The 26,715-nt window shown below is 48.9% G+C and overlaps 12 protein-coding genes across 12 annotated transcripts; 8 read left to right on the forward strand and 4 right to left on the reverse strand.

Annotated features, from left to right (window-relative positions):
- Positions 1–15: 15 nt before the first annotated feature.
- Positions 16–918, reverse strand: F5891DRAFT_1024889 (uncharacterized protein). Its single transcript, XM_041361347.1, has one exon. It carries the CDS (start codon positions 872–874, stop codon positions 209–211), a length of 666 nt encoding a protein of 221 aa, XP_041227712.1. The 5' UTR covers positions 875–918; the 3' UTR covers positions 16–208.
- Positions 919–940: 22 nt separating this feature from the next.
- Positions 941–1,981, forward strand: F5891DRAFT_175474 (uncharacterized protein). Its single transcript, XM_041370794.1, has 5 exons — positions 941–1,137; positions 1,211–1,269; positions 1,346–1,543; positions 1,734–1,847; positions 1,910–1,981. Exons 1-5 carry the CDS (start codon positions 1,104–1,106, stop codon positions 1,937–1,939), a joined length of 435 nt encoding a protein of 144 aa, XP_041227713.1. The 5' UTR covers positions 941–1,103; the 3' UTR covers positions 1,940–1,981.
- F5891DRAFT_175454 (acyl-CoA N-acyltransferase) lies at positions 1,905–3,197 on the reverse strand. The gene is made up of 7 exons (XM_041370793.1): positions 3,022–3,197; positions 2,929–2,958; positions 2,822–2,869; positions 2,634–2,774; positions 2,475–2,564; positions 2,385–2,417; positions 1,905–2,302 (listed from the first exon to the last, which is right to left on the reverse strand). The coding sequence occupies exons 1-7, from the start codon at positions 3,064–3,066 to the stop codon at positions 2,174–2,176; spliced, it is 516 nt and encodes a 171-aa protein (XP_041227714.1). The 5' UTR covers positions 3,067–3,197; the 3' UTR covers positions 1,905–2,173.
- Positions 3,198–3,262: 65 nt separating this feature from the next.
- On the forward strand, positions 3,263–4,404 carry F5891DRAFT_1163549 (nascent polypeptide-associated complex subunit beta). Its single transcript, XM_041365324.1, has 3 exons — positions 3,263–3,388; positions 3,490–3,666; positions 3,771–4,404. The coding sequence occupies exons 1-3, from the start codon at positions 3,334–3,336 to the stop codon at positions 4,058–4,060; spliced, it is 522 nt and encodes a 173-aa protein (XP_041227715.1). The 5' UTR covers positions 3,263–3,333; the 3' UTR covers positions 4,061–4,404.
- F5891DRAFT_1024908 (uncharacterized protein) lies at positions 4,303–4,630 on the forward strand. Its single transcript, XM_041361348.1, has one exon. The coding sequence runs from the start codon at positions 4,334–4,336 to the stop codon at positions 4,547–4,549; it is 216 nt and encodes a 71-aa protein (XP_041227716.1). The 5' UTR covers positions 4,303–4,333; the 3' UTR covers positions 4,550–4,630.
- Positions 4,631–4,965: 335 nt separating this feature from the next.
- On the forward strand, positions 4,966–7,440 carry F5891DRAFT_1024913 (enolase C-terminal domain-like protein). The gene is made up of 11 exons (XM_041361349.1): positions 4,966–5,248; positions 5,310–5,355; positions 5,413–5,515; positions 5,652–5,767; positions 5,894–6,014; positions 6,072–6,199; positions 6,253–6,287; positions 6,337–6,634; positions 6,690–6,911; positions 6,974–7,039; positions 7,091–7,440. The coding sequence occupies exons 1-11, from the start codon at positions 5,215–5,217 to the stop codon at positions 7,329–7,331; spliced, it is 1,410 nt and encodes a 469-aa protein (XP_041227717.1). The 5' UTR covers positions 4,966–5,214; the 3' UTR covers positions 7,332–7,440.
- A 62-nt stretch (positions 7,441–7,502) lies between these two features.
- F5891DRAFT_175729 (uncharacterized protein) lies at positions 7,503–8,871 on the forward strand. The gene is made up of 3 exons (XM_041370796.1): positions 7,503–8,279; positions 8,330–8,799; positions 8,851–8,871. The coding sequence occupies exons 1-2, from the start codon at positions 7,541–7,543 to the stop codon at positions 8,704–8,706; spliced, it is 1,116 nt and encodes a 371-aa protein (XP_041227718.1). The 5' UTR covers positions 7,503–7,540; the 3' UTR covers positions 8,707–8,799; positions 8,851–8,871.
- F5891DRAFT_175727 (uncharacterized protein) lies at positions 8,788–12,349 on the forward strand. Its single transcript, XM_041370795.1, has 6 exons — positions 8,788–8,799; positions 8,851–8,934; positions 8,989–9,090; positions 9,146–11,592; positions 11,650–12,012; positions 12,071–12,349. The coding sequence occupies exons 3-6, from the start codon at positions 9,039–9,041 to the stop codon at positions 12,167–12,169; spliced, it is 2,961 nt and encodes a 986-aa protein (XP_041227719.1). The 5' UTR covers positions 8,788–8,799; positions 8,851–8,934; positions 8,989–9,038; the 3' UTR covers positions 12,170–12,349.
- A 270-nt stretch (positions 12,350–12,619) lies between these two features.
- Positions 12,620–15,175, reverse strand: F5891DRAFT_1024927 (uncharacterized protein). The gene is made up of 12 exons (XM_041361350.1): positions 14,914–15,175; positions 14,805–14,855; positions 14,398–14,741; positions 14,231–14,350; positions 14,089–14,172; positions 14,001–14,036; positions 13,928–13,948; positions 13,630–13,877; positions 13,558–13,574; positions 13,359–13,503; positions 12,961–13,304; positions 12,620–12,914 (listed from the first exon to the last, which is right to left on the reverse strand). The coding sequence occupies exons 1-11, from the start codon at positions 14,991–14,993 to the stop codon at positions 12,990–12,992; spliced, it is 1,461 nt and encodes a 486-aa protein (XP_041227720.1). The 5' UTR covers positions 14,994–15,175; the 3' UTR covers positions 12,620–12,914; positions 12,961–12,989.
- A 1,421-nt stretch (positions 15,176–16,596) lies between these two features.
- Positions 16,597–17,065, forward strand: F5891DRAFT_1186712 (uncharacterized protein; the record flags this gene model as incomplete). The annotated part of the gene is made up of 4 exons (XM_041366730.1): positions 16,597–16,625; positions 16,674–16,784; positions 16,839–16,964; positions 17,017–17,065. The coding sequence occupies 4 exons, from the start codon at positions 16,597–16,599 to the stop codon at positions 17,063–17,065; spliced, it is 315 nt and encodes a 104-aa protein (XP_041227721.1).
- Positions 17,066–19,009: 1,944 nt separating this feature from the next.
- Positions 19,010–21,002, reverse strand: F5891DRAFT_949645 (PIN domain-like protein; the record flags this gene model as incomplete). The annotated part of the gene is made up of 5 exons (XM_041374892.1): positions 19,010–19,489; positions 19,542–20,585; positions 20,635–20,797; positions 20,848–20,910; positions 20,962–21,002. 5 exons carry the CDS (start codon positions 21,000–21,002, stop codon positions 19,010–19,012), a joined length of 1,791 nt encoding a protein of 596 aa, XP_041227722.1.
- A 62-nt stretch (positions 21,003–21,064) lies between these two features.
- On the forward strand, positions 21,065–25,890 carry F5891DRAFT_1107232 (coatomer WD associated region-domain-containing protein). Its single transcript, XM_041363668.1, has 14 exons — positions 21,065–21,352; positions 21,406–21,519; positions 21,578–21,658; positions 21,708–21,802; positions 21,860–22,810; positions 22,863–23,094; positions 23,145–23,283; positions 23,338–23,578; positions 23,632–23,787; positions 23,839–24,037; positions 24,089–24,618; positions 24,672–24,995; positions 25,047–25,319; positions 25,375–25,890. Exons 1-14 carry the CDS (start codon positions 21,304–21,306, stop codon positions 25,615–25,617), a joined length of 3,627 nt encoding a protein of 1,208 aa, XP_041227723.1. The 5' UTR covers positions 21,065–21,303; the 3' UTR covers positions 25,618–25,890.
- Positions 25,891–26,715: the final 825 nt, after the last annotated feature.

Genomic DNA, 26,715 nt, shown 5'->3' on the forward strand with positions numbered 1-26,715 from the left:
GATATCTAGACGTGTGACCCAATAATCTAGGTTAGATAAAAGTAATACACCTGTTTGACGATTCCCATGTAGCGCTACGATGCTCCATTTCTGTATAAAAGCTTTTACACGGTGGGCATGTTACATGGTTCTGTGATCGATGATATAAGCTAAGCGTGCAGGTGTGAACATATCGAGCAATGCCAATCCGTCGATCCCAGTAATTTTGTTAACCAAAGTATAACCTATCCTTCGAATTAAGCCCTTTTGGCCGCTCATCTCTCCGATTGGGTCTCTCTGGTATCGTGGCAGTCTCAGAAATCAGTTCCATGTTCTGTTTCTTCTCTTCAAGCCTACTCTGCATCTTTCGTTCCTCTCTCGACCGTCGCTCCCGTTCTGCAAATCTCGCTCGTTGTTCTCTCGACGGTTCCCACTTGCTCCGCAAGATGCGGCGCACAGCCTCCGGGCTGATCTTGAACTTCTCAGCAAGCACCGGCGTCGAAAACGTACGCTTGTCATAGATATGCATGGCACGCATACCGTCCATGGCTTCACGAGATAATTTACGTGGAGGGGACCACCCCTGAGGAAAAGCCTCCTTGATGGCGAGACGGTGACGTCTCCACTCCTCTGGTGTGTTTTCCACCGGCGCGCGCTTCCGTCGCCTCGCGGGTGGCTCATCTTCACTCAGATCTAGACTTTCTCCTTCTGCTAGGGACAGAGGCGCAGGGTGTCCGGCTAGTCTCCAGTCCCTTTTCCTTGGTTCATTGGTAGCGGAATAGTACCTAGAGAGCGAGTTTTTGTGAAACCAAGACTGCGCGTGGTGTGAAGGTGTACGAAGTAGTGACGTCAACTTATAATAGTTGAACCTCGTTGTAAACTGGATGCCTTGCATGTTCACCCGGGAAAGGGAAATGTAACAAACTTAGTGAGTAAAATTAGTAGGCGGGTTGTCACGGTATTTGCCGAGTGGTTTCGTGACTGCTTCGACTTTCAAACCATCTCCTAGGAAGGAAGCCACTGCCATCAATTCCCAGCTTATCGTATTGACCTGTTCTCTTCCCCTCCTTCCCTTCTGTTCCGCAAAGATTTTGTATTCGATTTAACGCGCCTGATTATACCCGATGGCCGACCTATCCGATCCCCAAATCGATGAAGGTTAGTCTGCGAAATTACAGCGCATCGCTTAGTGAAATTGGGTTAACCAGCATCGTGGTGCTGATCCTTACAGCTTACCAGGATGTTCGTTCCGACAAATCCGACACTAACTGGCTTTTACTCGATTATGAGGTCAGAATTTAAGTTTCCAAGCGGGTCCGATTGCCTTCATGCGTTTAGGTCCTCCCTACGATGATCACACACTTAGTCTGACCGGTCTGACAAGCTAAGAGTCACACAGACGGGAACGGGTGGTCTCGCCGAGTTACGCGATGCACTTGGCGATTCCAAAGCGTCTTACGCATACGTTCGCGTTACCTTCTCCAATGACAAGGAATCTCAACGGGAGAAATTCATTCTAGTAGTGTGGATCGGTCCTGGGTGTAAAGTGATGCGGAAGGCCAAGGTCAGTCCTTAGTCTGTTTCATTACGTGTGCTACGGTGTGTATGAATATCTTTTTTTGTTTTCCAATTTTGACAACACACGCGGTGGCGGCGGGCTGCGCCTGCACTGCCTTTCAACAGTCAATCGATGACAATGACTCGGATGATGTAGTACTTAGTCTGACATGACTCTTTGCTATATTATCTCGCAGATCTCCGTCCATGCAGCCGATGTCAAGCAGGTGTTGCGTGTCTACTCTATCGAAGTTCCCGCTCGGGAAAAGGATGATTTAAAGGAGGATCCGATTGTGGTGAAGCTGCGGAAGGTGAGTGTTCTAAAAAAATCTAGAGCGGGAAATATCTAACGGTCTCACATTAATCTTGTCAGGCAGGTGGGGCTAGTTACGACGGGGTGTAGCTTACATCACACAAAGTCGTGCTCTCAATTTCGTGGCCCTGCACTCATGCGCCTTGTATGCCGTCGGATTTATATGACTCATTTTACCACTTGTATTGCGCGTCGACTGCGCCCGAGGTCGGATAAGTCTTTTGATCAGCTCGTGCGTCATACAGAGACACCCTGACATCGCATTGCGCAATGGTACCTATGCTATTACTGGCCCGGGATATAGAAGACCCTGTTTCAATTCTTTCAGGCTGCGCGGACGGCGAGCTTCTGCAGATTCTCGATTCCCTGTTCCTCCAGCCGCATACCCATCCATTCTTCCATCGCTTTAGCCTCCAATTTTTTTTCATAAAATGCGATCGATGGCGTGTTCCACTGAATGAAAGAATGATATACAAATATCGAAAGAATTAATCCGCTGAAAAATTGGTAGCACGATCAGCCAAGTGTAACTTACCTTGAGTACCGACCAATCGAGGCGTGCGCAGCCCTTGTGGGCCGGAGGATGCATCAGCTAAGGTCCTCGGAAAGAAGCGTGTGATGTTACCTTCTCCTGCGCTACCTTGCCCAGCTCCGCGAAAAGGGCTTTACCAATGCCCTTATTTCTTGCATCCGGGGATACATACAAGTCCTCAAGCTGTATGTGAAGCATTAATAAAGAGGTAGCATCGCGGTGCAGCGTAGGCGAATCAGAATCTAGACGCACAAAGAGGCCAGGCTTGCCTGTCCACGTTGAAAAATTGAAGAAATACAGCGCCATTCCCAATGCTACTCCGGGTGCCTCGGGCCTCCCATCAAACGCGAGGAGGGTATGCGCATATTTCTTTTCGAATATATTTTCTCGAAACTTTGACGGCATTTGAGTATGACTCCGCGACCTTTCAAACGACTCACCAGAGCAGGGGTAGCCCTTGCGGACTCGGGTTCGTTTTCATACGTCGCCTAGATAAAAGTGGGAAGTTGCAGTGTATGAAAATCTCGAGGCAAGGGCGATTACCTACAAGATCCTGAACCAACTTGAGCATGGCGTCCTGAGTCATTAATCTTATCAGTGCTGATAACAGCGCTCCGTCAGCAATGCGTTATGTGCTCACCACATCATCTACGTTAGCCGGACGGATGTGAAATGTAAGGGTCATCTCTAGATATATGATTCTTCCAAAAGGTCTTTGACGGACTTGATGTCAAATGTTAATTCCAGCCTGAGGGATAAGTTATGGTCAAGTACTTGGGGAATCCCTCTCCAAATTAACGGGTGATTGTGGTGCCCAAATACGTATAGGTTTGTGGTACAAATTCAGGACCGCTGTACTAGCGTTTGTGTACACGTATTTGCGCGTAAACCTTAGTCTGTAACTTTTCACCGTCGCATCACCAAGGGACGTGAACCCTCGCCGCAAAACATCATGGATCCCACAAAATTGGCCAAACTTCAGGCGCAGGCTGCAGCCAACAGGATCGGTAAGTGTTTTATATCACACCGCGGAAGTTATAGCTTCCATTCCTTCTTTCTTCTTGACATATGTGTGCTCAATCAAGGCTAACATGATGACGCGTTGCAGGTGGTAAAGGGACCATGCGTCGGAAAATAGTCCGGAAGACCAAGCCCTCTGCCGCACAGGATGACAAAAAACTCCAAGGTGCCCTCAAGAAACTGAATGTGCAACCTATTCCTGGTGTAGAGGAGGTTAATATGTTCAGGGAAGATGGAAACGTGCTGCATTTTACTGCCCCAAAAGGTGTGTACGAATTTTTACGTCGCTTGCGAGTAGATAAGCTTGCGCTCGGCGTGCCGTCAGATAAGATTTGTGTTAATTTGTGTTTTTCTTCTTGCCTTGTGTAGTACATGCCGCGGTCTCCGCCAACACGTTTGCGATCTATGGAACTGGTCACGTCAAGGAGCTGACTGAGCTCGTCCCTGGCATCTTGAATCAACTTGGCCCTGATTCATTGGCATCGCTCCGTAAACTTGCGGAATCATACCAGGCCATCCAACAAGGGCAACAGAGGCCACCTACCGGTGCCACTGAGGACGATGATGATGAAGTGCCTGATCTCGTCGATAACTTCGATGTTGAGGGCGAGCAAGCCGCAGCCGAAGAGAAGAAAGAGACCCTTGAGGATGTGAACTGAGCGCGCAACCTGCTTGATGCGTGTGGTTTGAAGGGGAGTATTTGTCATATCGGTTTTGAGAGTTAATTTGATGGGTGGTGGGAAGAGTTGGAACTAAATGACGGACGAGTATCCGGGTAACAGCCAGCTCATTTGCCATACCATCAGTTTCCATTCATGCACTGTCAACAAAAGCCTTCGTCGATCTTACCCCGATACGTCGCTCTTTTCATGTCTTTATCTCATCTTTGTGCTCTGTAGTTCCTATCCTCCCATGCGATCGCACATTACTGCATGCTAGCATTGTTAACTGGTATGGTTCTGAGACAGACATGTTCGCAACATGTACAAGTTTTGGTGACGTACCGACAGCAGGTCGATCTTGAGTTCATCTGTCCGGCTGCCGCATCTACACGTAGTTACAGGTCAGGCCAGGGTGCTCTGCTCAGGTGCAAGAATCGTATGCACTCGGTTTTTGACAGCGGTTGTGATGATGATAATTATAGTTGAAAGCCACCGACACGCCTGGGAGGTCAATGAATCCAATTAGTTATTAGTGAAAGTCCTCGTCATATGATTCAAGCTGGAAACGTCAACTAGTACTTGTGGATAGATGGTATTACACTATGAATTAAGTCGCTGCAGTAGTAGACCAAATTTAGAAGGATTAGCTGTCAGTAAATGTAGGGCTAGTCTCAGTGAAACTTGGGCAGAAAACACACCCACTGAGTCAGTACCAAGAGACTCACCGGGCCGTCGACGAAGTGGATGCAGTCTAAGGCCCCTGTGGTCCGTCAATTACCCATTTAACCGACGCGCCTGTCTACTACTACCAAGGCCTTGAACATAAGGTAAAGCTAGTGACGGGGATGCATATGTTTTAAGCTTCGTGCGGACCGGCGGACCGGGTAGCGCATACCAGTTCGCGTGCCAGCAGTTTGTCCGGTCACCGCACATATTGACTCGGACCAAGTGTATTACTTACTGTCTTGTGATATATCCCTGTATGTGTCTATGCGTCACCTGGTCAGCATTCGCACCGGTAGAACCTCTCAGCACCATCCTCAAGACGCCATAAATACAAGTGGAGTAGGACTACGGTGGCACATCTTCCGCTTTTCTTTCTTTCGCTCAAATCAACCGTGACATCGGCAACGCTAAACACTCCTCGTACAATGACTATCAAGATCACACACTTCGAAACTCATGGTGGGGTTCGTTACTTTCCCTGCGCGCGTGCACTGATCATCTTGTTTGCCGTCGATAATAGATATTCGATTTCCCACATCTTTGACGGGTGATGGCACTGATGCGATGTAAGCCGATGCCCATGTCGTGATCTGCGATGATCTCCTACATCACACGTGCCTCAGGAATACGGACTGCGATTATAGTTCAGCATATGTTACCATATACACTGACAGTGGGCTTATCGGTCATGGAATGACGTTCACCATTGGTCGTGGTACTGACATTGTGAGTGAACAAAGCTTAGCGCTTTTAGTACATGCTTCCTCGTCACAAATTTTGGTAGATGGTCTATTTATCGTTGCATGACTTCTCTCGCTCTGTTGGATATATGTTACTGATCATCACTTACCTCGCGTCATAGGTGTGCCATGCGATCCGGGAACTTGCTGGACGTTTGGTCGGACGGGATCCCGAGAGCTTTTTCGAGAATATGGGCAAAGCTTGGGACTGGATGTGCTCTGACTCGCAGCTGCGATGGTGAGTGCTCGAACGTTCAGCTGAATCGACACTAGGTCGTCGCGTATGGCTCAATAATTTTGCTTCTTCCTGAATTATGTTGTGTTACCTGGGTATCTGTGATCTGACTGTGAATTTGTTTTCCAGGATCGGTCCAGAGAAGGGTGTGATTCACCTTGCAACAGCTGCAGTGAACAATGCCCTGTGGGACATGTTTGCTCGTGCCAGAGGCAAACCCCTATGGAAATTGATTGTTGATATGACTCCCGTTCGTGACATTGTTCTACGCCTGTTCCGTTTAAATTCACTATGAGTACACATACAGGAAGAGCTAGTAAACGCGACTGCGTTTCGTTATATCACGGACGTGCTAACACGTGAAGAAGCACTTGAGATGCTTGAGGCCAAGGAAGCTGGGAAGCGTGAAAGGGAAGCCCTTGTTACCAAAGTTGGGTAGGGTTTATCGACGTACATCTCAGCTATCCACATCTTACTGACAAGCGCAGGTATCCAGCATATATCACATCAGCGGGCTGGCTTGGTGAGGAGGAGCCTATTGATTCTACTAACTTTACTGAGAAGTCCTGCAGGATATTCGGATGAGAAAGTATCTCGTCTCACGAAGGAGGCCCTTGCAAGTGGGTTCAACCACTTCAAGATGAAAGTAGGCGCCGACTTCAAGGATGACTTGCGCAGAGGCAAAATGATCCGTTCTATCATCGATGACCCCGCGAATTACCCATCTGGATTCAAGGATCCTTCGAGCCCAGAACTGGCTGGCAAGAACGCAGGTCCGACTGGTGCTGTGTTGATGATCGATGCGAACCAGGTTTGGGATGTCCCACAGGCAATAGAGTATGTGACCGGATTAGCGGAAATCAAACCTTGGTTTGTACTATTCATTTTCACTTCAGTTATGAGAGCTGACCCTTGATACTACCAGGTTTATCGAAGAACCTACAGCACCTGACGATGCTTTGGGACACGCTGCGATCAGGCGGGCACTCAAGCCGTACGGGATCGGGGTTGCGACTGGGGAACATGCTCATAACCGTATGGTGTTCAAGCAGTTGTTCCAGGCAGAAGCGATCGATGTTTGTCAGATTGATTCCTGCAGACTCGCAGGTGTCAGTGAGGTTTTGAGCGTGTTGTTGATGGCTGCAAAGTGAGCACGAGGAGACTTTCACTTTTTCATTCGGACGACATGCTGAATGGCCATGTTCGAAGATTCGGGGTCCCGGTCTGTCCACATGCTGGCGGCGTTGGGTTATGCGAATATGTTATCCATCTGAGGTCAGTGTAGATCCTTTCGCTGAAAGTAGTGTCCCTGACCAGTAGGTTAAGCGTGATTGACTACGTCGCAATTTCCGGAACGATGGAACGAAATGTATTAGAATTCGCGGACCACTTGCATGAACACTTTCCCTACAGGTGTACCATGAACGAAAGGGGGAGGTACAATGTTCCGAGTAATCCAAAGGAAGGGTATAGTATTGAGATGTACAAGGAGAGCATTGCCGAGTTTGAGTGGCCTAATGGGTCTTACTGGGTCGGTGCGAGTGGTGGTAAAAAGTTAAGCACTTAGCGGTAAGTATAGGCTTCTGTATAATAGGAGTTTTTAGTTTCATAGTCGAAGCTAAAGAGAAAATTTGAAGTTCGACATATGCCGGGTCCGCCGAGGTTATTTTGGTATATTTGTGCATGTGATGTACGCGTTGGTTAAATGATGTATGGACAGCCTCTCTTAGGACACGCGGTAAGGTGTTACATTGAACACCTTGAGACGGTTGGAGGATGGCATACACAACGGCACCACGGGATCCACCACCACAATCTCAAGGTTTCAGGTCTATATCACCCCGACCAGGATACCCGATCCAACACCCGACCCAGATCCAGATACCATCCCAGTTAAGATACCCTCACCCTCACCAGCAACATCGCCCACCACCGACATCTTTCCCTAACCCTACCCCAATCCGACGCCCCCTTCCAACCCCAAAGTCACGTCCAGAATCCCTCAAGTCACGTCCGGAATCCCTTCCCCCGCCTGCACGTGCCGCTCAGACTCCGGCCCCGTCACGTCCGGCACCTATCCCAGCCCCGGCCCCTTCACGTCCTGTCATCCTCGCACATGCTGCATCCCTCGAGAGCACCCACATTAATAATCATCATACCAGACGTCCTCTTCCTAATCCAGGTGCTAAATCAACTAAACATGCAAGCTTGGACCTTCGTGCTCAATTGGAAAATAATATTCCAACAGAACCAGATCTAAACAGTGCCGTAAGCTCCCAAACCAGCTCATCTGGTTTCTCCCCCTTTTCTGCTGCAAGTGGTGCTTCAAGCTTTCCTAGTTCGACAGCCCCTTCATCTAGTGTGGAACAATCATTTGCTTCCCCAAATCAACCCCCATCATCAGCCTACTCGAATTCACCTCCTACAACCTTTCACAATACGCCACTCCATAGTTTCACCAGCCCTGTCCCAGCATCTAGCTACCCCAATGCCGCTCCACATATAGATGTGCGGGGTACGTGTGTGCTCTTCTCTTACTTGACTTCATTTTTTACACACTTTCAGCTCTTCCACTCTCTTCTGCACCGGCCAAATTTACCCCTCACTGGAAACGTGACCTACCCGGACCTGGGCCATCACCACAGCCCAATGAGTCGTCCTCACGCGTGGGTCCATTTATGGAACGCAGGAGCACTGTATCTGGCTCGGCTATTCCATTAAATCTTGGTAATAATGGGTTTCCCCATCCTGCGACTTCAACCAACTATTCCTCTTCCCGTCCAGTAAGCCCAGAGCGCAATCCAACAAGTGTCATAGATCGTGCCCAGACGGTCATTCATCGCGCCCAAACACAAACATCGTCCGGTCGCCGTCCTTTACCATCCATTGGTAATAGGTCCCCACCGGTACCCCCACTTCCAGGTCCGTCTTCTAATCATTGAACACATCACAGTCAGAGTCAAGGGGCATTTTATTTATAGGCATTTCACGCAGTCCTCCCGAACTGGGCAATTCACGCTCCCCCCCTGTTACAGGTAATAGTAGTTATCATAAGTGCAAAATTCAACTTTAAATAATTTTTTCAGGAAGCTCGCATTCGTCTTCAGCCATCCCAGCTTCCTCGCAGGGCCAGCCAGCTCAAAGCAGTTCGAGATGGCCTCCAGAACCAGGTATTTATTCGTCATTTCAGTACTCTGACCGCTCATCAATTTCGGATCTAAAAGGGAGTTCGCGTAGTCCACCTATATCAGATGCCTCTCGCTCTCCAACAATTATGTCATCCCGTCCTCCACCTATCTCCAGTAGTCCAAGATCACCAGTGCCAGGTACTGATAACTCATGTTGACCGCTGGATGTACCTGATTGTTCTGGTTGTTCCAGCTCATTCTGTTTTACAGAGGGCACATACGGCAAGCAACGCGCCCTCTCCCTCATCCACGTTCACAGATTCTTCCCGTTTATCGTCTTCGACGATGCGTTCGATGCACACACGAATGCCTGCGACCACTGACGATGAGTCAAATACAAGTGACGTGGGTGATGAGCATGATGAAAAAAATGATGGACGCCACGCAGGAAGAGGATATGGTAGCCCAAGGGAAGACTATAGTCGCCAGCAAGGTAGGTATAACGACCAGAATGAAATTCGCGACATACGTAGTGCAGTAGAATCGGGCAATGTGTCCCCGCAATACGGCATCCGCGACCTTCCTCGGCGCCCTCATCCTTCTCAACCATCCCAAACCCAAGCGCATATTCAGGAAAGGCAATGGACTCGGACGCGCCCGACTCGCTCAGCAACTCTCCCGACTCCTCCACCCCAGTCACCCAACCATATCCAAGACAATGAACCACAATCGCTCACACTGCGTATGGCCGCACTCGGACTATCCACTTCCTCTCAGTCACCCTCGCACAACATGCAAAACGATCTAAGCAGACATCCCTCGATGCAAAGTTCACGCTCATCTTCGCCGAGCTTCGACCTAGGGAGCCACCCGCTTTTGCAGCGTGTGCCATCTGCAAAGGAAGAAGAACTTGAAAGCCTGTCTAAACGCCCATCATTACAGCGTGGCAAATCTGTGATTGAGGGACCCCAAAAGCATTCTTTTGTGTCCACCCCAATGGAGAGACGGGTGTCAGGCAGAAGTCGAAGCTTGGTGCGTGAGCAAGAACGCCGAAGAGTGTCGCCTGCACGCGAACCATCCCCCATACGTGAACCTTCGCCTACGCGCAGCCAGTGGCCGCAGAACATCCCGCCGCTTCCCCGCGCACCGCCATCGCCTGCTGGAAACCGACCTTTTTCACCTGGGTTTCATGCCTCTACGTTTGATAATAACAACATAAATGACTCGCCTGTGCGATCCGCTTTCGCGCGTCCTGCATCTCCGCTCAAGAATTCTGTGCTCCCTCCGTCTGGGTTTTCACGCCCTACATCGCCATCAAAACCACCCCTACCGACGCCCCCTGCACGTGTTGAGGCAGGAAGTGCGCATGTGTTCCCCTCCCCAAGAAAAGCGAGCAGCGGAAAAAGTTCGTCTAACCCACAAAATCAAAATTCGCCTTCCAATTCACCACAAAAATCATCCAATACGTATACATCACCAGCGTTACCTTCTTCGTCCTCCCCACCGAAACTAGCCTACCTTAGCAACTCGAATGCACGGAATGCGTTCCCGCCCACCTCGTTTCCATCTTCGTTCCCTACGAGCTCATCTCATTCGACTACATCAAATTCACACATCATGGAGCGTCAGCGCCGAAAGCAGCGTGCGTACGTGTCTACATACGACCTTGATGACGAGCCGCCTGTTTCGCCGCTCCGTGAGCGTGTGGGTCTACCTTCGCCTAGTGTATCTCGCTCACCTTCCCCTTCAGATCCTGGGGCACGCGTGAGGGGACGATCTGTTTCCAGAGGCCCTGCAAATAAGGATCAGGACTATGGATATTGCAATGAGGATGACGGGGATGAGCACTCACCCTCGCCCATCCGTTTCGCGAAGCGCTCCTCTAATCAGTTCTCCGTACTGGAGATGGGTTTTGTGGGTGAGGAAGTTATGTCGAGGTGGCATCGCACGCCGGCGCCCAGAGCTTCGGCAGAGCGTGGGGATGATGAAGGCAGACGGGCGGATGTGGGCGTGCCGGTTATCTCTCTCCCCGGTGGGCATGTTGATTTTGATCAGGACTGTGAGAATCGTGGTAGTGGCACGGTACTATCGAGCAAGACGCAGGAGTCGCCGCCAAGGATTGCTGTTTCGAGCGCTACACCGCCGAGAGTGGCGGGTTCGCGTGCTACGCCGCCGAGGGTGGCTGTTACTAATTCAACGCCGCCGCGTGCAGCTGCTAACACATCAACGCCACCGCGTATCGCAGTGTCAGGATCATCACCTTCTTCTCCACAGATTTCTGCATCCTCACCGTCCATACAACAAACATCTGTATCATCGCCTTCTACACCCCAGATATCTGTATCCATTCCCAGTTTCTCTCAGAGGCAACCTAACTCATGGAACACATCGGCGCCATCCCATGAGCCAAAACGTCTCCCGCCACCTCCAGGCGAAAATGGACTAAAAAGTGCAGGAGGACAGAACAATGTGTTCAATGTGCAGAATGGAGGTAAATTATCAGGAGTGCTAAAGGGGATGCGTGGGAACGGGTTATCATGCGCAGGATGCGCTGGTCCAATTATTGGACGTATTGTCAGTGCCATGGGACAGCGGTGGCACCCAGGGTGTTTTCGTTGCTCCACCTGCAATGATCTCCTCGAACATGTCTCGAGCTTCGATCACGAGGGAAAACCGTATTGTCATCTTGATTACCATGAGGTTTGTTCTCTCAACATCCCTTTGCTATGTAACGATTTTAATTACAATGTCATACAGAACTTTGCGCCTCGTTGCTATCACTGCAAAACGGCGATTATTGACGAACGGTTCATCACGCTTGACGACGAGGCGCTGGGAAAGCGGACTTATCATGAGCAACATTTTTTTTGTGCAGAGTGTGGGGACCCGTTCCTCCCGCCATCTTCTGGGAGTGGCGGCTTGACGGTCACGGGTGATGGCGAGTTCGATCTTGACGACGATGTCGGTTTCACGGTGTACAAGGGTCACCCATACTGCGAGGCGTGTCACGTCCGTCTGCGTATGCCCAAATGCAAACATTGCAAGAAGTCAATCAGGGACGGAATGCGCGCTGTTGAGGCTTTGGGAGGCAAATGGTGTTGGGAGTGTTTTGTGTGCGAGGTATATGATATCTCTTGTTTTCATTGAACGCTTGGCTCATACCGGGTTGCACTTTCAGGGCTGCAAAACCCCGTTTGACGATCCGTCATTCTTTTTGCGCGACAACAAGCCGTTTTGCGAGCCGTGCTTTAGTTTGATATTGCGAAATGAGGTATGAGGCCAAGTGTGGTTTGAATAATTTATTTCTTGCTGTATGTAGTTTTCGGTTTCGGTTTCTTGCTCGTAGGTACTTGGATGTGCTAGCCACTTTAACTTTGGTCTGTCTACATATCTTATGGTTATATTGAACAAGTTGCTTCAAGTACTTAGTACTTAGCGCTTATATTGCGACTGAACTCAGAAAGTCTTCTAATCTAAATTGCCCGCATCGGATGCTATGATTGTATGCCAATGTGAACTGATTCTTTGTTCTGTCTCCTCTTTACTGTTCTACTATGGCCATGGTACCTAGCTTCTGCTTCATTTCATGGTGTTATCGGTCTTCAAAATGGAAGCAGGTATCAGATTGATTTTGGCAAAACGACGGATTCATCGCCACTCCAGAAATTGGAGATATTCGTCTCGTCTCGATATATTTGCTGCTCACACTAACCGAAGACGGAATCTATTTAGCGGACAACCACTGGTCCTATTATTGGCGATGAAGGCAGATCATCCCCTTCATCTCTTTGCTAATAATGATACAGTGTCTATTTTGAATTTTCAGAGATGAACAAAGTACAACTGTACAAGTCTATGCTTATATCGTATTTCCTGAGTTGCTACTGTATACACCGACCGAAGGGGTGTCATCAAATGGTATAAATTGCTCTTCGACATCCTTGATGGGTTATTTGTCGACGTACTGGCTATACACGTTTAGGAGTGCACTGTCCGAAAGTAAGACCCGCGATAGAAATCACCTATGAAGTATAAGCATGCTAGAAGTACAGCCTTGCGAACACATACCGTTGAAAAAAAGAAGATTGATATTAGATTCATACTGTCAAAGGTTCGGTGACTGCCGCAGAATCGCTTTGGAATGTTTGCCAATGGCTGCGCAGCATGGTGGCCATGGAACCCGTATGATCATCCTCCAAAGATGTGAAATAGAGGATGCCATAGCCCATTAGTGCTAGAAAGCCAGCGCCACCTGATGCCCAAAGGACGCCAACTACGCGGAAAGTCCAGAATACTAATTGAGCAACCATAAGTCCTATGCTCCATAAGTACATCGCCTTTGGCATGCTGTATACAACAGATAAGGGCAGGAAACCCCAATCAGACGATTTTGATGAGCGAAGGAAGTTCGCCTAGAAAGAGGGTGAGTCAAGTTGTATCGAGCGAAGATAGCGGAAAGTGCACACAGCAAACGAGGCAGTCGCATCCTCGAAATCATGGTGTCTCCAGAGCAGGATTGATCCCGACAGGATGCTTGAAGATGCTGCAAGAATTGGTGCCATAGCAGATGATAACGAAGCACGCGGCAGCATCGAAATGAGAATGCTGGCACTGTGAGATGATTATCAAAATTGGAAATCAACTAAACCCTGAGATTAGACTGACATCAGGACCGAAAATGCCTGGACGCCAGCTCAGCTATCCGAATTGATACATTATATGAGACAAACGACCTACCCACACAAGTAACCCTCTCCATTCCGAGATGCATTCAGTCATGAAAGCCTGCCAGTGATCAATATACACATTGTCGTGAACGAAGAGGTCATGAAGCTTGGAGTAGTGGTGATTAGGGACTCCCCACAACATCAGGTTTGCCAATGCACGAATCCCAGTGCGATCAGCTATGTCTTCTGGCATCGGTGGTTGCAATCTATCCAATTGAGCATTTTCTTGACCATAGTACGTTATGAATCGCTGATTATCTTTGAATGTTCAGCACTTATGAAGAAATTGCAATGTTTTCATAACTGACTTATTGCACCCCAAAGACGGGCTAAGTTAGGACGTGTCAGCTTGGTATAACACATCAAAATCATGCTTCTTACCCACAAAACACAGTGTATGGGCATCTAATGGTTCGCCTTGCAATAATGGTGAGGTCGTGAACTCTCTTTGCAACAAGTGTCTCCATACCTTGTCGTAAGGATAATGCCCGCAGGAGTTGATCGCACTTTTCCTCTGTATATGGGAATGTAGAGGAGCGCGACGTCATACGATCTTAGAACGCGTGTCATGTCAATAGGCAAATTCTGCGCAAAAAATGGGCATGATATACCTGTCATGCCGTGACAGATGACACTGATCAAGTTGTCCAAGATGAGTGGCGTCATCTGTGCACAGACATGCATGGGGAAAAACTCGACATGTACCCAGTAGAGTCTTTCCAATGCAATATCTGTTGAAATTGAATCAACTATTATTGTGAAGAAACTAAACACCCACCTAAGTGGGAGTCAGACACCACCATGCCCATGTCGAGCAGTTCTGATGACGTGGGCTCGAGCCAGAAGAGGCAGCGGCTATGGTGATCCACAAAGTAATATGCACATGTAGACGTTTGTGATGATTCGTCAAACCGAAGCTCGACGAAAAGTTCGCATGCTTGTGGCAATATGATGCCGCATTCGAGGATCCTTTTTTCGATTAAAGCCAGGTAGCTGGACACCAAATTGTCCGTTTCAACATTTAATACGTTCTCCTCTGTGACAGCCGAGAAACGATCACGTTTCATATGAAAATATAGTTGGCCTTCTGGATGGGTCAAGGAGAGCCAGCTGGATGTGGTGCTGGGACGTTGGTCAAGGTCAGTTCAAGTCCAACGGCCAGTCGCCGGTACTAAGTGAGTTCACCTTGTACGAAGTCGCAACCCAGGTGCAATTGTAGTGTGGTATGCATCCACCCTTGATGGAGAATGAATGAATGGATGGATACTATACAGGTTGGGTTGAAAGAACTTACCAGAGAAACTTGCCATACCGTCTGGTGGTTGTGGAAGTCACAGGCCTGAGCTCCTTGAGTAGGTTAAGTGAGGATGTCATATCGTTGTGGTGAGTTGAGGTTGAAGTGGTGCCAATTGAAATCAAGTTGGGCAAAAAAGAAGAAATCCCTGAGCAGTGGCGTACTATTAGTATTATATTAGTAGTATGGAATTGTGGCTCAGATCAATCGATCGAGCCACATTTAACCGCGCGCGGTAATTCAAGTTAACGTGCTGTGGACCCCTACGAACCACCGTGACTCAGAAGGTTGACACTTTATGTCATATTCGCCAGCCGCGCTTGTTTCCGAATTTTAATCATGTCGATAATATGGTCTTTGGGTCGTCAGTCTCCCGGGGATAGCTCGTAGGATTCGGGTGTAGTCACTGACAAGAGGTAAGTGTGACTTCCACTCTCGAGATGTGAATTTACCAGACTGCTGGCACTGTTAGGTGCCACATAGGCTATAGTATCATCAGGTCATACTGGAGTCTGGCATACATCTCGTGGCACTACGACTCGGATAACTCGCAGCCGGTGACTGTTGGTTGTTGCGTGTTAACTTTCAGGCGTGCTGCCAGCGTGGACAAGGCAGGGCCTGGCAAGCCGCAGCAACAATAGCCTGAGCATGAGCCACACATACCACGACCATGATGTGGCTCAAAACCAACTTCAAAATGGACTCGCCTTAGGAGACGGCTGTTGCATTGGCGTTGGCGTTGGCCATACCAAGCGCTGCCAGTAAGAAAACCCGGATCTCCATGGCCAAACCAGCGCTATAATGCTTCACGGCATTATTGCCAGCAATATCTTCCATTGGTGGCAGGTTATATGAGTCAATTATCGGGCTATCATATTCATACTGGATAGCCAATATGACTCGGACTTCGTCAGTACGTCTTCTTTCTTGACTCGAAAGTTAAACACACCTATCGCGTCTCTTCCGCAGACTTCGGAGATATCGCCCGCCACAGGAGCTCATTACACGCACCTGCTGGCATGCGAGACTGTAATTAGCGTGCCATGCGTATGCAGCCAGCCAGGGGCGAAAAAAATGTGAACACAATAGTCAGTGTCCTAATTTCAATGGCAAGTTGTTGTCTCCTCACCAGTCCAAATTCTAAGTCATTTCCTACCACCAGAACTAATGTGTGCTATCGTATCTATGCCAGGGCCATAGATAGATTTAGACTAGTGCCAGTTGGGGCTAGTATCTGTCCGGCCTTCCACTTCCAAATGACGCCTACGGTAAGATCCACGAGTTGGCCACTGGCACTCCTAGCGACCAGATAAGTGATACTGCTGAAAATTTCGTGAAGACTCGGTGTACAACAGACCAAACGATCAGTGTCATAATCAATACAGCTTGGCACTCACTGTCCACTGCCTGCAAGCGTCTATTAGACTCAATTAGTAAACAACGTGCTATGGGAAACGGCGCTTGCGTTATCAGGGTCTGGCGCCTGTCCTCATGGTCAGACGCTTACTTATGTACTGACGCAAATTTAGCTTTATCCAGCCGCTCCAGTCACATATACACGTTCCCCAGATTGCTCACGCTTCCCTGTCCACTACTCTGTCTTTTATTTGATTCACTGCTCGCTCTGCCGCACGACGACATAACTGTACGCTAAGATGACCAAACATGTAGAAGACGCTCCCTATGGAACACCCTCTACCCATTCCCGGCAAGTACTCATACTGAACATGATAGATATGCAAGGTCTCATGGCGGTACAGGGAAAATGATGAGAACGTTCCGGAACTTCATGACGAATCAAATGAAGAAGATTCAGAGGAGGAAGAATTTTCCCCAGAAGAGATTACATTCGAAGCCTCTGAGGATTCCAGGTATTTTTTTTCTGAATTCCAATGCAGTGTACGATAAAGTGACACATTTCCCAGGTTCAGTTCCAGAGGCCCTGCTGATGCGAGGGCTATATCTCTCAGTCACGCTCGCCAACTTCAAGAGGCCAGGGAGCAGGAGAAGAAAAATCAGAGCCAGCCCAATAAGCAACCCGTCTCTCAGAAGTACGTGGTTTTTATTATATCAGAGCTGCCATTTGACGGGATCAAATATTAGGAAAACAGCTAATCCTCCTCGCCACGTCGATCCCAAACGATACGGCTAGATGATCAGTGCATCTGCAGAGAAGGCGTAAAGAGAGATAACCAATGTTACTCTCTAGAATGATGTGATCATGAATCCTAAGAAGTTGTATACTATGTACATAAGCCACGAAATATGGCACAGACGAAATCAAATCTTGTTCGGAGTCCACGCGCGTTCAAATTCGTGCCGGTTTCAGAGCTGCAGGATGGCATGGTAGGCGAGCTTCCATCAACACGGCGCCTTAACTTATTATTGAAAGAAACAATTACAGCTACTATCTGTAACTTGCTAGATCCGTATGATGTCCGGGGGGACCTTGGACCTTCTTGGAGTGGAATTCCGATCGTTCCTCATGTAAGTGCGATCTAGGGCTGATGAATTCGCGCGCGCCTACAGGCGGACGTGAATAACACGGGTTGAACTTGGGCATAAATATTGCTGTATTGCAAAGCGCCTCCAATTACCATCGTACAGACTGCCTTAGCTAGCCAGGCTCAACGCGAGTTTGGGCAATTTCTTTACGTGTGTAGTCAAGTTTATGTTTATCGCTTATATAGTAGGCAGACAGGCGAAGATCGCAAAAGTATTACTATTTGACCAAAACATATAATCACGTGCTGGCTCGGAGCCCTGCTGTACTGCGCAGCAGTCTCCGATCAAATTATTTGATTAATTAGTGAAGGACATGCAACACGCAGAATAGCTCTTCGGCGCCATCATGATCATAGATATTCCAGCCTTCACTGGTAATGACATTTGGCACGATGTCAGATATATGCGCGGAGAAACGAGGTTCGAACTTGACGGAAAGATAGTAGTAGAGGAAACTGAGAGCAATTGCTAGTGTCGCCCTGCAGGAACGCACATGTTGATGGAGACGGTCTGGTTGAGATCACTTGGCAATCACCGCAGTGTCCAGGAATGCATAGATTGGCCAGGGTCGTCCTGGAGACGTTATGTCAGGCTATATATCTGAGGGGTCCAGTGATATGGGATACTAGTCTTTCGCTTGCGACAGCGCCTAAACTGGCGGGGGTGAGGCATGTTTTCGTACATTTAAATTGTGCGGTTACATCTGAGGTGTGTCAGGTACGTACTTGACCCACCACTGAGAGATAGTCTCGAATTAGAATGGCGGGGAGCTTGCACAACAAACGTCCTACACCGTGAACCAAAAGTCCAGCAATCCATATCAATACTGGTACAAGCGTCGAAATCAAGAAAAGCCCGTGGAGAGGCAATATTCAAATATTGTAGTAGGCAAGGTCAAATGGTCATCCACGTGGAGATAAGGACAGTACACTTCGACGACCGATGAAACATTGCCTTCGTCGTACATGGTGTATGGCAGTATGCAGTATCGGGTCTCATCTGGCCGCTGGGGTTTGCCCAGGTGCGAACGTCGCGTTGAGGGGCTGGAGGTGAATCAGCAACGTAAGTGGGAGATAGTGCACGACGGAGCATGATTCGTGGGGTAGCTTTCTTCCGAATGCATCATGAGAGGGGCAAAAAGGGACGAATCCATAATGGAATGCGGGTCACAGCAGCTGGCGAGATTGACACAGTACGCGTATGATGATGTGGTGATTGCGGTACAAAGGGTCACACCGTATAGTTCTGCAAACGTAGAGGTAGTGTGGAAAATCACAGCCGTTGCGGGGGCCTACCGGACGGTCGCTCATCTAGGAAGTCCGACTTGCACTGACCGTAGACAGCATAGGTTGTGGGACTGATAGGTGAAAGATATAGATGAGATAGAAGTGATGGGGTGCTTGGGAGTGTGGCCGAAGGTAGTCATCGTCGCAAGAGCCGAAATATGCTGGACGCTTGGATATCAACTATCGCGTGTATATCAACGTTGGACGTGGATGACAAGAGCGGACCAATGATATAATTATGTCATAATCTAAAAAGACTTCAGATAATGGATAAAATCATAGAGTGCGCGTGTGGAGGGCGCCAACTACCTTGCTCTGGGATTGTCAGCAAAATAATTGCCCTCCAACGCAGTACCGTAATTCCACTGATCAGGCAGTAGTCTCTGTAATCCATACTTTTGTACAATGGCTGCAACCTTCGCGTGGTTTACATTGTGTTGCTTCAGTGTTTCAGGGTCTGGAATAGGGGGCAATGTTGCGAATGTAAGCCGAGCGATGCCTACTTGTTCTAGGTACAATTTTTTGGCGAGTCGCGGTGGGTACTTGTGTTCTTGTGTGATCACACGCTCGATGCTGCCATGTTCGCGGATGAACTTAAGTGCGCGCTGAGGACCAACGTTCTTGATCCGTTGCGAGAAGTCCGTACCGAGGAGCAAGAGGAAGTCGATATATGCGGATTTGGAAAGTTGAAGAGCAGTACGAACGTGGGACCCATCGACGAGGATCAATGGATCGTTTCTGTTGGCGATATTTCGAATGAGGGGAGCCTCGTAGACGAGGACGTCCTAGGTGAGGAATGAATAAATATTCACACGTGGCATTCTAAAAAGGATGTACCGTATCTTCGCTTGCAACATAATCAGCTTTGCCATGGATAACAAGTGAGGATGCAAGAGCCTCTGCTTCAAAGGGTCCCTCTGATTCGATGCACGGCACACCCATAGCGCGCAGGATCTCCTTGCTCTCCTCGTAAGTTTGGGTAGTAGGAGGATTCGATCGGCGAGCGTAAGACTCGGAAAGAATACTACTCTTTTCAGCCAACGTTGCGAGGACAGTTTCAGGAGCGTCTGCGAGTGTATCCCATACTTGACCCTCCTCTATTGTCATTTGAAGTTGGGACCTGGACATGATGTACTCGGCGCGAGTCTCGTCTGGGGACTCTGGAACATCCACGGTAGGAGGTAGTGAGGTGATCTGTGCGACACACTCGCGATATTCTTGATATAGGGAGGAGAGCGCAGAAATCACATCCTCTGCTGGGGGTACGAAATCTGCAAAAATCACGTCCTGAGAGGTTTGAAAATCAGCTTCTCGAGGTTCGCCTTGCATGATGCTTGGGCCAGGGAGGAGGTCTTGCACTCGAAGGTTGGATATGCCTTCAACAAGGGAAGCATTTGAATCCAACGTTGAATTATTTACAGGATTTAGCCATGACTTGGAATCACAAGGCGGGATGACGGCGACTGATTGACCTGTGCGAGCGAGAAGAATCTCTTTCATGTCTGCATCCGACATGTTAACAGAATCGTAGATTGCCCAAAGGGTATCCTCCTCCGAATGAGAGGATAGAGTATTGCAAATTTGCTCAAATTCAGAAGCACCAGAAAGGCGAGTTTGAGGGCGAGTTGTAGCAACAGTGACTGAGTTCACATCATTCCGAAGGATATCCGATGGTGACAAAGAAGGCTGGAAGTATGTAGGGATGGTCTTTGAAGCCACTGCTACGTGTTGTAACGCATAGCTGACACGCCGACGGTCCGGTGGTTCCATTGAATGATATTGCGGTAGTAATCGCATCAATTTCCGAAGTCTGCTCAGTCTCTCCACCTCAATGGATGAACGAGCTGCATCCAGTCTCCGTATCTCCTTGCGTCGTTCTACCTAGAAAAGATATCCATCTAAAGTATCTCCGGCTATTGTGGCAACTCACCTCTCGAGCTTTGGCAATGCTGCGGTCTCTACCATCAAATACGCAAATTGCATGCACATTGCACTCTTTGAGTTCCGTGATTATGCGATGCCACCCGAGGACGTGTCGATGCGAATGAGGCATCGGTGCGAAGTGAAGGCGCTGCGTTATAAGGGTGCCATCACTGATTTTGTCGAAGATGAGTTGGGGGAATTAGTCAGATAAAGAGCTTACATGACAATGGTCTTACCGCAGAGAGATCTGAGGCGGTCTGGAAGTTTTCTGATAACTTCCGGGCTAACAGAGGTAAAATCAGATGTGAGCAGAGAAGGCTGGATTAGAGCTCACCAGGTTTTCTGTAAAAATGGGGTAAGACCCAGAACTCCCATGCGCACTTGCAAATTTTGTCGCTCAACGTCGAAACTGACTATTAGCAGAAAACCTCCTGTGACACAAGTTGAGTTCCTAGAAAGACTGTACATTGATTTCCTTTCTTAGCTTTTTATAAACTCCGCCACCGCGATGTCGTGGCTTACAGCGCCTTGCAAGTGAACTGCAAGATCGACGACGACGGCACTCTTTTGTGAATAACCGGGTTTCTTGACCTACCGATATAATCATCTACAGCCTAGTTATTAGACAGGAAATTATACTCGGTATTGACGCGACTGAAGGCAGTCCACGCTCAACATGTCGGTGATGCTCACAAAGTTCGAGTCCAAGAGCAATCGCGTTAAAGGTATGTTCGTTTCCAAGCTTGTCACGATTTCATGACGCAGCTGCGTGTCATAGGACTTGCTTTTCATCCTACTCAACCACTACTTGCCGCCGCACTTCACAATGGAAGTGTTCAGCTCTGGAATTACCGAATGGGCGTATTGGTGGATCGGTTCGAAGAACACGAAGGTAAAGTTCATTCAAATCGCAATGACTGCAATATCTATCTTATTTAATTGACTGTTAGGACCTGTACGGGGCGTCGCAATTCATCCGAGTCGAGCACTACTGGTTACTGGAGGTGACGACTACAAGATCAAAGTATGGGGTGGGTGTGGTTTCTATTTCCTAAACATCACGCTCATGGGCATGGTAAGACCTGAAACCTCAGAGCAGAAGGTGTCTATTTACTCTGCACGGTCACCTTGACTACGTCCGAACCGTTCAGTTCCACCACGAAATGCCATGGATCGTAAGCCATGTTTCGCTTTCTATCGGATAGTTTGCTGAGAGTTGTTCGAATTTACAGTTGTCGGCGTCCGACGATCAGACTATTCGGATATGGAACAGCACCTCGCGGCATTGTGTTGCAATTTTGACAGGGCACTCTCATTATGTTATGTCCGCACAATTCCATCCAAAAGACGATCTCATCGTCTCAACGTCGATGGACCAAACCGTACGAGTTTGGGACATCTCCGGTCTGCGCAAGAATACACCAAATAATGGCCCTAACAACTTCGAGACATTTGACACGTTCTCCACGGTCAAGTACGTGCTAGAAGGACACGATCGTGGTGTAAACTGGGCTTCATTCCACCCTACACTACCGTTGATCGTGTCTGCAGCTGATGATCGGACGATCAAGATTTGGCGAATGAGCGAGACCCGAGCATGGGAGGTTGACTCATGCAGAGGTCACTTCAACAGCGTGTCAAGTGCGATATTCCACCCAAAGCACGAGTTAATCGTATCTTGCGCAGAGGACAAGACTGTCCGAGTCTGGGATCTGGCCAAGCGGACAGCAATCCAGACATTCAGGCGGGAGAACGACAGGTTCTGGATATTGGCTGCACATCCAAACCTCAACTTGTTTGCAGCGGGACATGACGGTGGTCTCATTGTGTTCAAGCTCGAGCGCGAACGACCCGCCTTTACCGTGCATGGGGATATGCTTTACTATATCCGTGATAAGTATGTGCGTACTTACGACTTCAACTCGGGTTCCGACATCGGCTTGCTGAGCGTACGGAAATTCGGAAGCCCATATGTTCCTCCGCGTACTGTGAGCTACAACCCTGCCGAACGGGCTGTTGTGGTCACCATTTCCTCGGACAACGGATTATTTGAGCTCTCTTCATTGCCGACGCAGTCCAATGGCGAGGTCAAAGACTCGTCTGCAGATGGAAAGCGCGGCTCGGCTCACAGCGCAATCTTTGTTGCAAGAAATCGGTTTGCGGTACTCAACAAAACCTCCCAGGTAGTCGCTCTAATCTTCTGGTTAGATGATATTATTCTAATAATCTTTGCAGCTCATTGAAGTTCGCGACTTGTCGAATTCAGTCGTGAAAACCATCAAACCCCCAGCCCAGACTAATGAAATTTTCTACGGTGGTACAGCCTGCCTGATTCTCAGCTCGACAACTACTGTTGTGCTGTATGATATCCAACAGCAGAAAACGATCGCAGAGTTGAACAGTCCACCTGTTAAATATGTTGTTTGGAACGCAGACGGGTCACTGGTCGCGCTGATGAGCAAACACAGTGAGTTCATCCTACACAGTTCTCTGGACTGAGTTCAAAGCCACGAATAGCAATCACTATTGCCAACAAAAATTTCTCGCAAAACAGCCTCATCCATGAGACGATACGAATCAAGTCCGGGGCTTGGGATGACACAGGCGTTTTTATCTACTCCACGCTCAACCATATCAAGTACTGCTTGCCTCAAGGGTACTGAATTTCTTCCCGCTAGCTTACATGCAGCTGATCTATCTGCTTTTTCAGTGACCATGGCGTCATCTGCACACTAGATAATCCCGTCTACCTTACCCGTGTCAAGGGTAAAACCGCTCATTGCCTGGACCGATCTGCACGCCCACGCACCATCACGTTCGATCCGACTGAGTACCGCTTCAAACTCGCGCTCCTGCGCAATAACTATGACGAGATGCTTCATATCATCCGCACGTCGACATTGCTTGGGCAGAGCATCATTGCGTATCTTCAGCAAAAGGGCTTCCCGGAGGTTTGTTTTCGAGTGCAGATCCTTGAAATATGGAAGGTTCATACAATGTACAGATTGCACTGCACTTTGTGCAAGACAAGAACACCAGATTTGATCTTGCCATCGAGTGTGGGAACTTGGACGTCGCACTTGAGACTGCAAGAGCGATCGACCGGCCTGAGTGTTGGGAGCGTCTAGCGCAACAAGCCTTGAAGCAGGGCAATCACAAGGTTTGCTTCATTCCTTGCGTGTTGTCCAACAATCAATTTATTGCATCTCAGATCGTCGAAAAAGCCTACCAGCAAACTAAGAACTTCGACCGCTTGTCGTTTTTGTATCTCGCCACAGGCAGTACAGAAAAGCTCTCCAAAATGCAGAAAATTGCAGACGCACGAGGCGACCCCATGTCGCGCTTCCACAATGCGCTTTATGCCGGCGATGTTCTTGGACGTATTACTGTTTTGCGCGACGTCGGGCTTCGTAAGTACATTCCTTTAGTTCAGGTTTTCAAGACTTTACACTTCGTCCCAGACCCCTTGGCATATCTTACAGCAAAGACAAATGGTTTGGAAGAAGAAGCAGCTGAAATCCTTGAGGCGGCTGGCCTTACCGAGGCCGACGTGGACGATGTCCCTGCATTTGGAAAATGTACCCTCCAAACCCCGTCTGTTGTCACTCCTACATCCAACTTTAACTGGCCGTCTATTTCCATGGGAGAATCCTTCTTTGACCGTGCGCTCGCCAATGGCCATCTTGATGGAGACAGTGATATACCTCACATCAATGGCAATGGCTTGGACTCAGGTGCAGGCGCCTCTACCGCTCTGGACGAGTGGGCGAAGGATGAGGAACCAGATGTAGAGGAAGATGGATGGGAGCTTGATGCAGAGGCAGAAGACGACGAGGAGAAAGATGTGGATGAAGAGTTTGAGGATGCCGTCGAAGAGGAGGACCTTGGCGCCGGCGCTGCACCTGGTGTAAGCGAGAACGAGCTCTGGGTCCGGAACTCGCCTTTCGCAGCTGAACATGTCGCAGCTGGATCATTCGACTCCGCCATGCAGGTGAGCTACACGTCACTTCCTCGTTTCGAATAGACGCTCAATTCTACAACTAGCTTCTCAACCGACAGCTGGGCGTTGTGAACTTTGCGCTCTTGAAGCCATCGTTCTTGTCCATCTACCGTTCGTCACATGTCTACGTATCCCCGATTGCTTCGTTGCCGCCATTGCAATTGCACATTCGGAAGAACCCCGAGGAGACCTCGCCTGGACGGGTGCTGCCTGTTGCTGCTCGTACTCTTTCTTCGATCCGCACAGAGCTGTCAGAGGGATACCGCTTCGTTTCCGGAAACAAGTTGTCAGAGGCTCAGGCAACATTCCGGTCGGTGTTGCTAGCATTGCTGCTTATGGTTGTCTCATCAGATAAAGAGGCCAAAGAAGTGAGCACTATCAAACCACTGGATATCAACGCCAACTGATTATACTACTAGTGGCGAGACACTGTGACGACCGCCCGAGAGTATCTCCTCGGTGTCTCCATTGAGCTTGAACGGCGACGTATCGCACAGGATGAACCTGACAATGTTCGCCGGAGCCTTGAACTCGCCGCATATTTCACGCATTGTCAGTTACAGCCACAGCACATGCAGATCGCACTACGGAGCGCTATTGGTGTGTTCGCCAAAGCCAACAACCATGCAACCGCTGCCAAATTGGCACGTCGCCTTCTTGACCTTAACCCCGATCCCAAAATTGTTGCGCAGGTATACTCGCGGTTCTTTTATCTCATTCACTGCCCTCGCTAACTCGTATGTCAAGGCTCGTCAGCGCATCGCAGCAGGGGACCGCAATCCTCGGAACACAGTCGAGGTCTCATACGATGAGTTCACAGAATTTGAGATCTGTGCAGCTACATACACCCCCATCTACAAAGGCTCACCATCCGTGCGCTGTCCATATACCGATGCAGCCTTCCTGCCTGAGTTCAAAGGCAAGTTGGACCCGTTGATAGAGCTAACTGAGATTGGAGCAACTGCGAGTGGGCTGCCTGCACCACGGTAGAATTTTGTGAGATGTGGATGGACAATAGTGTCAATTAGGAATAATCGAATCTTGGCATACTATTGGTTCTGACGATTGTTCCGATATATATCAGCTAGAATGACGGGTGCTATAAATTGACACGAGCACGGATTTACGCATGCTGTAAGCCTGAGGCTTACGACACGTGACAGAATCGCATCTTGATTGGACACCGTCTTTTGTTTGTTCGGTGTTTGCACCGTATAGTATATAGAGCTGCTTGCCCCTTTGTTCGTATCTTATCTCTTACCATACCGCTCAATCCCATACGCTCATCCACGTACTTGTTGCCTGTTGTCTGTTAGTGTCGGCTGTTGACTGCGACAGCCTCACACTTTTTTTTTACGTTCGACTGAGCGTAATAACTCTGTCACCGCACCGGCCACACCATTACATAACCAACCGAACTGTTGGGTATTGACCTTGTAGGTCAACCCGATCTTACGTTACACAAACTGCCTCCCCGCCGTACGCGTATCCCTATCCTTCTGTCGTCTATTACGACAAGGAGTCGCTCCAGACTTGGAGCAACGCCTGACGACAACCCACCTGAGAACAACTCGCCGGGTCCATTGTCACCTGCTATCGAACGTGAAGTATCCCCCCTCACTACCATCGCATCTTCTTGTGAAAGTCGGAGACCGCGCGCCTTAAACGACGCGCATACATCCACTGACTCAGACTCAACCGACTCTAGCCGTAACTCACACGCAATACCAAGGATGTTGTCCAAGGTCGCGCATGTAGAACAGACTGCTGGAAACAAACCGCCCTTTCTCACAGCTGGTGAAATCACGCCCAAAGCTCTACGTTCTTGGGAGATGGGCTGCGCTCAATTTTTCATGCACAAGAACGTTGCGGAGGACGAGATGGTGAAGAAAGTCACCTGGGGTATGCAAGACCCCAGGATCCAAGACTGGTACCTTACGAATCAAGACGAAATGGACATCATGACCTTCAGGGAGTATATGGCGGAAGTGCGTCGTGTGTGGTTGCCTTCTGGGTGGGCAGACATCGTTCGGCGTAAGATGTTAGCATCTACGCAGGGACAGCGCCCATTCAGTAAGTGGGCAATTG

This window comes from Suillus fuscotomentosus (genome assembly GCF_016647785.1).
Source record: "Suillus fuscotomentosus strain FC203 chromosome Unknown F5891scaffold_18, whole genome shotgun sequence".
Classification (NCBI taxonomy): Eukaryota; Fungi; Basidiomycota; class Agaricomycetes; order Boletales; family Suillaceae; genus Suillus; species Suillus fuscotomentosus.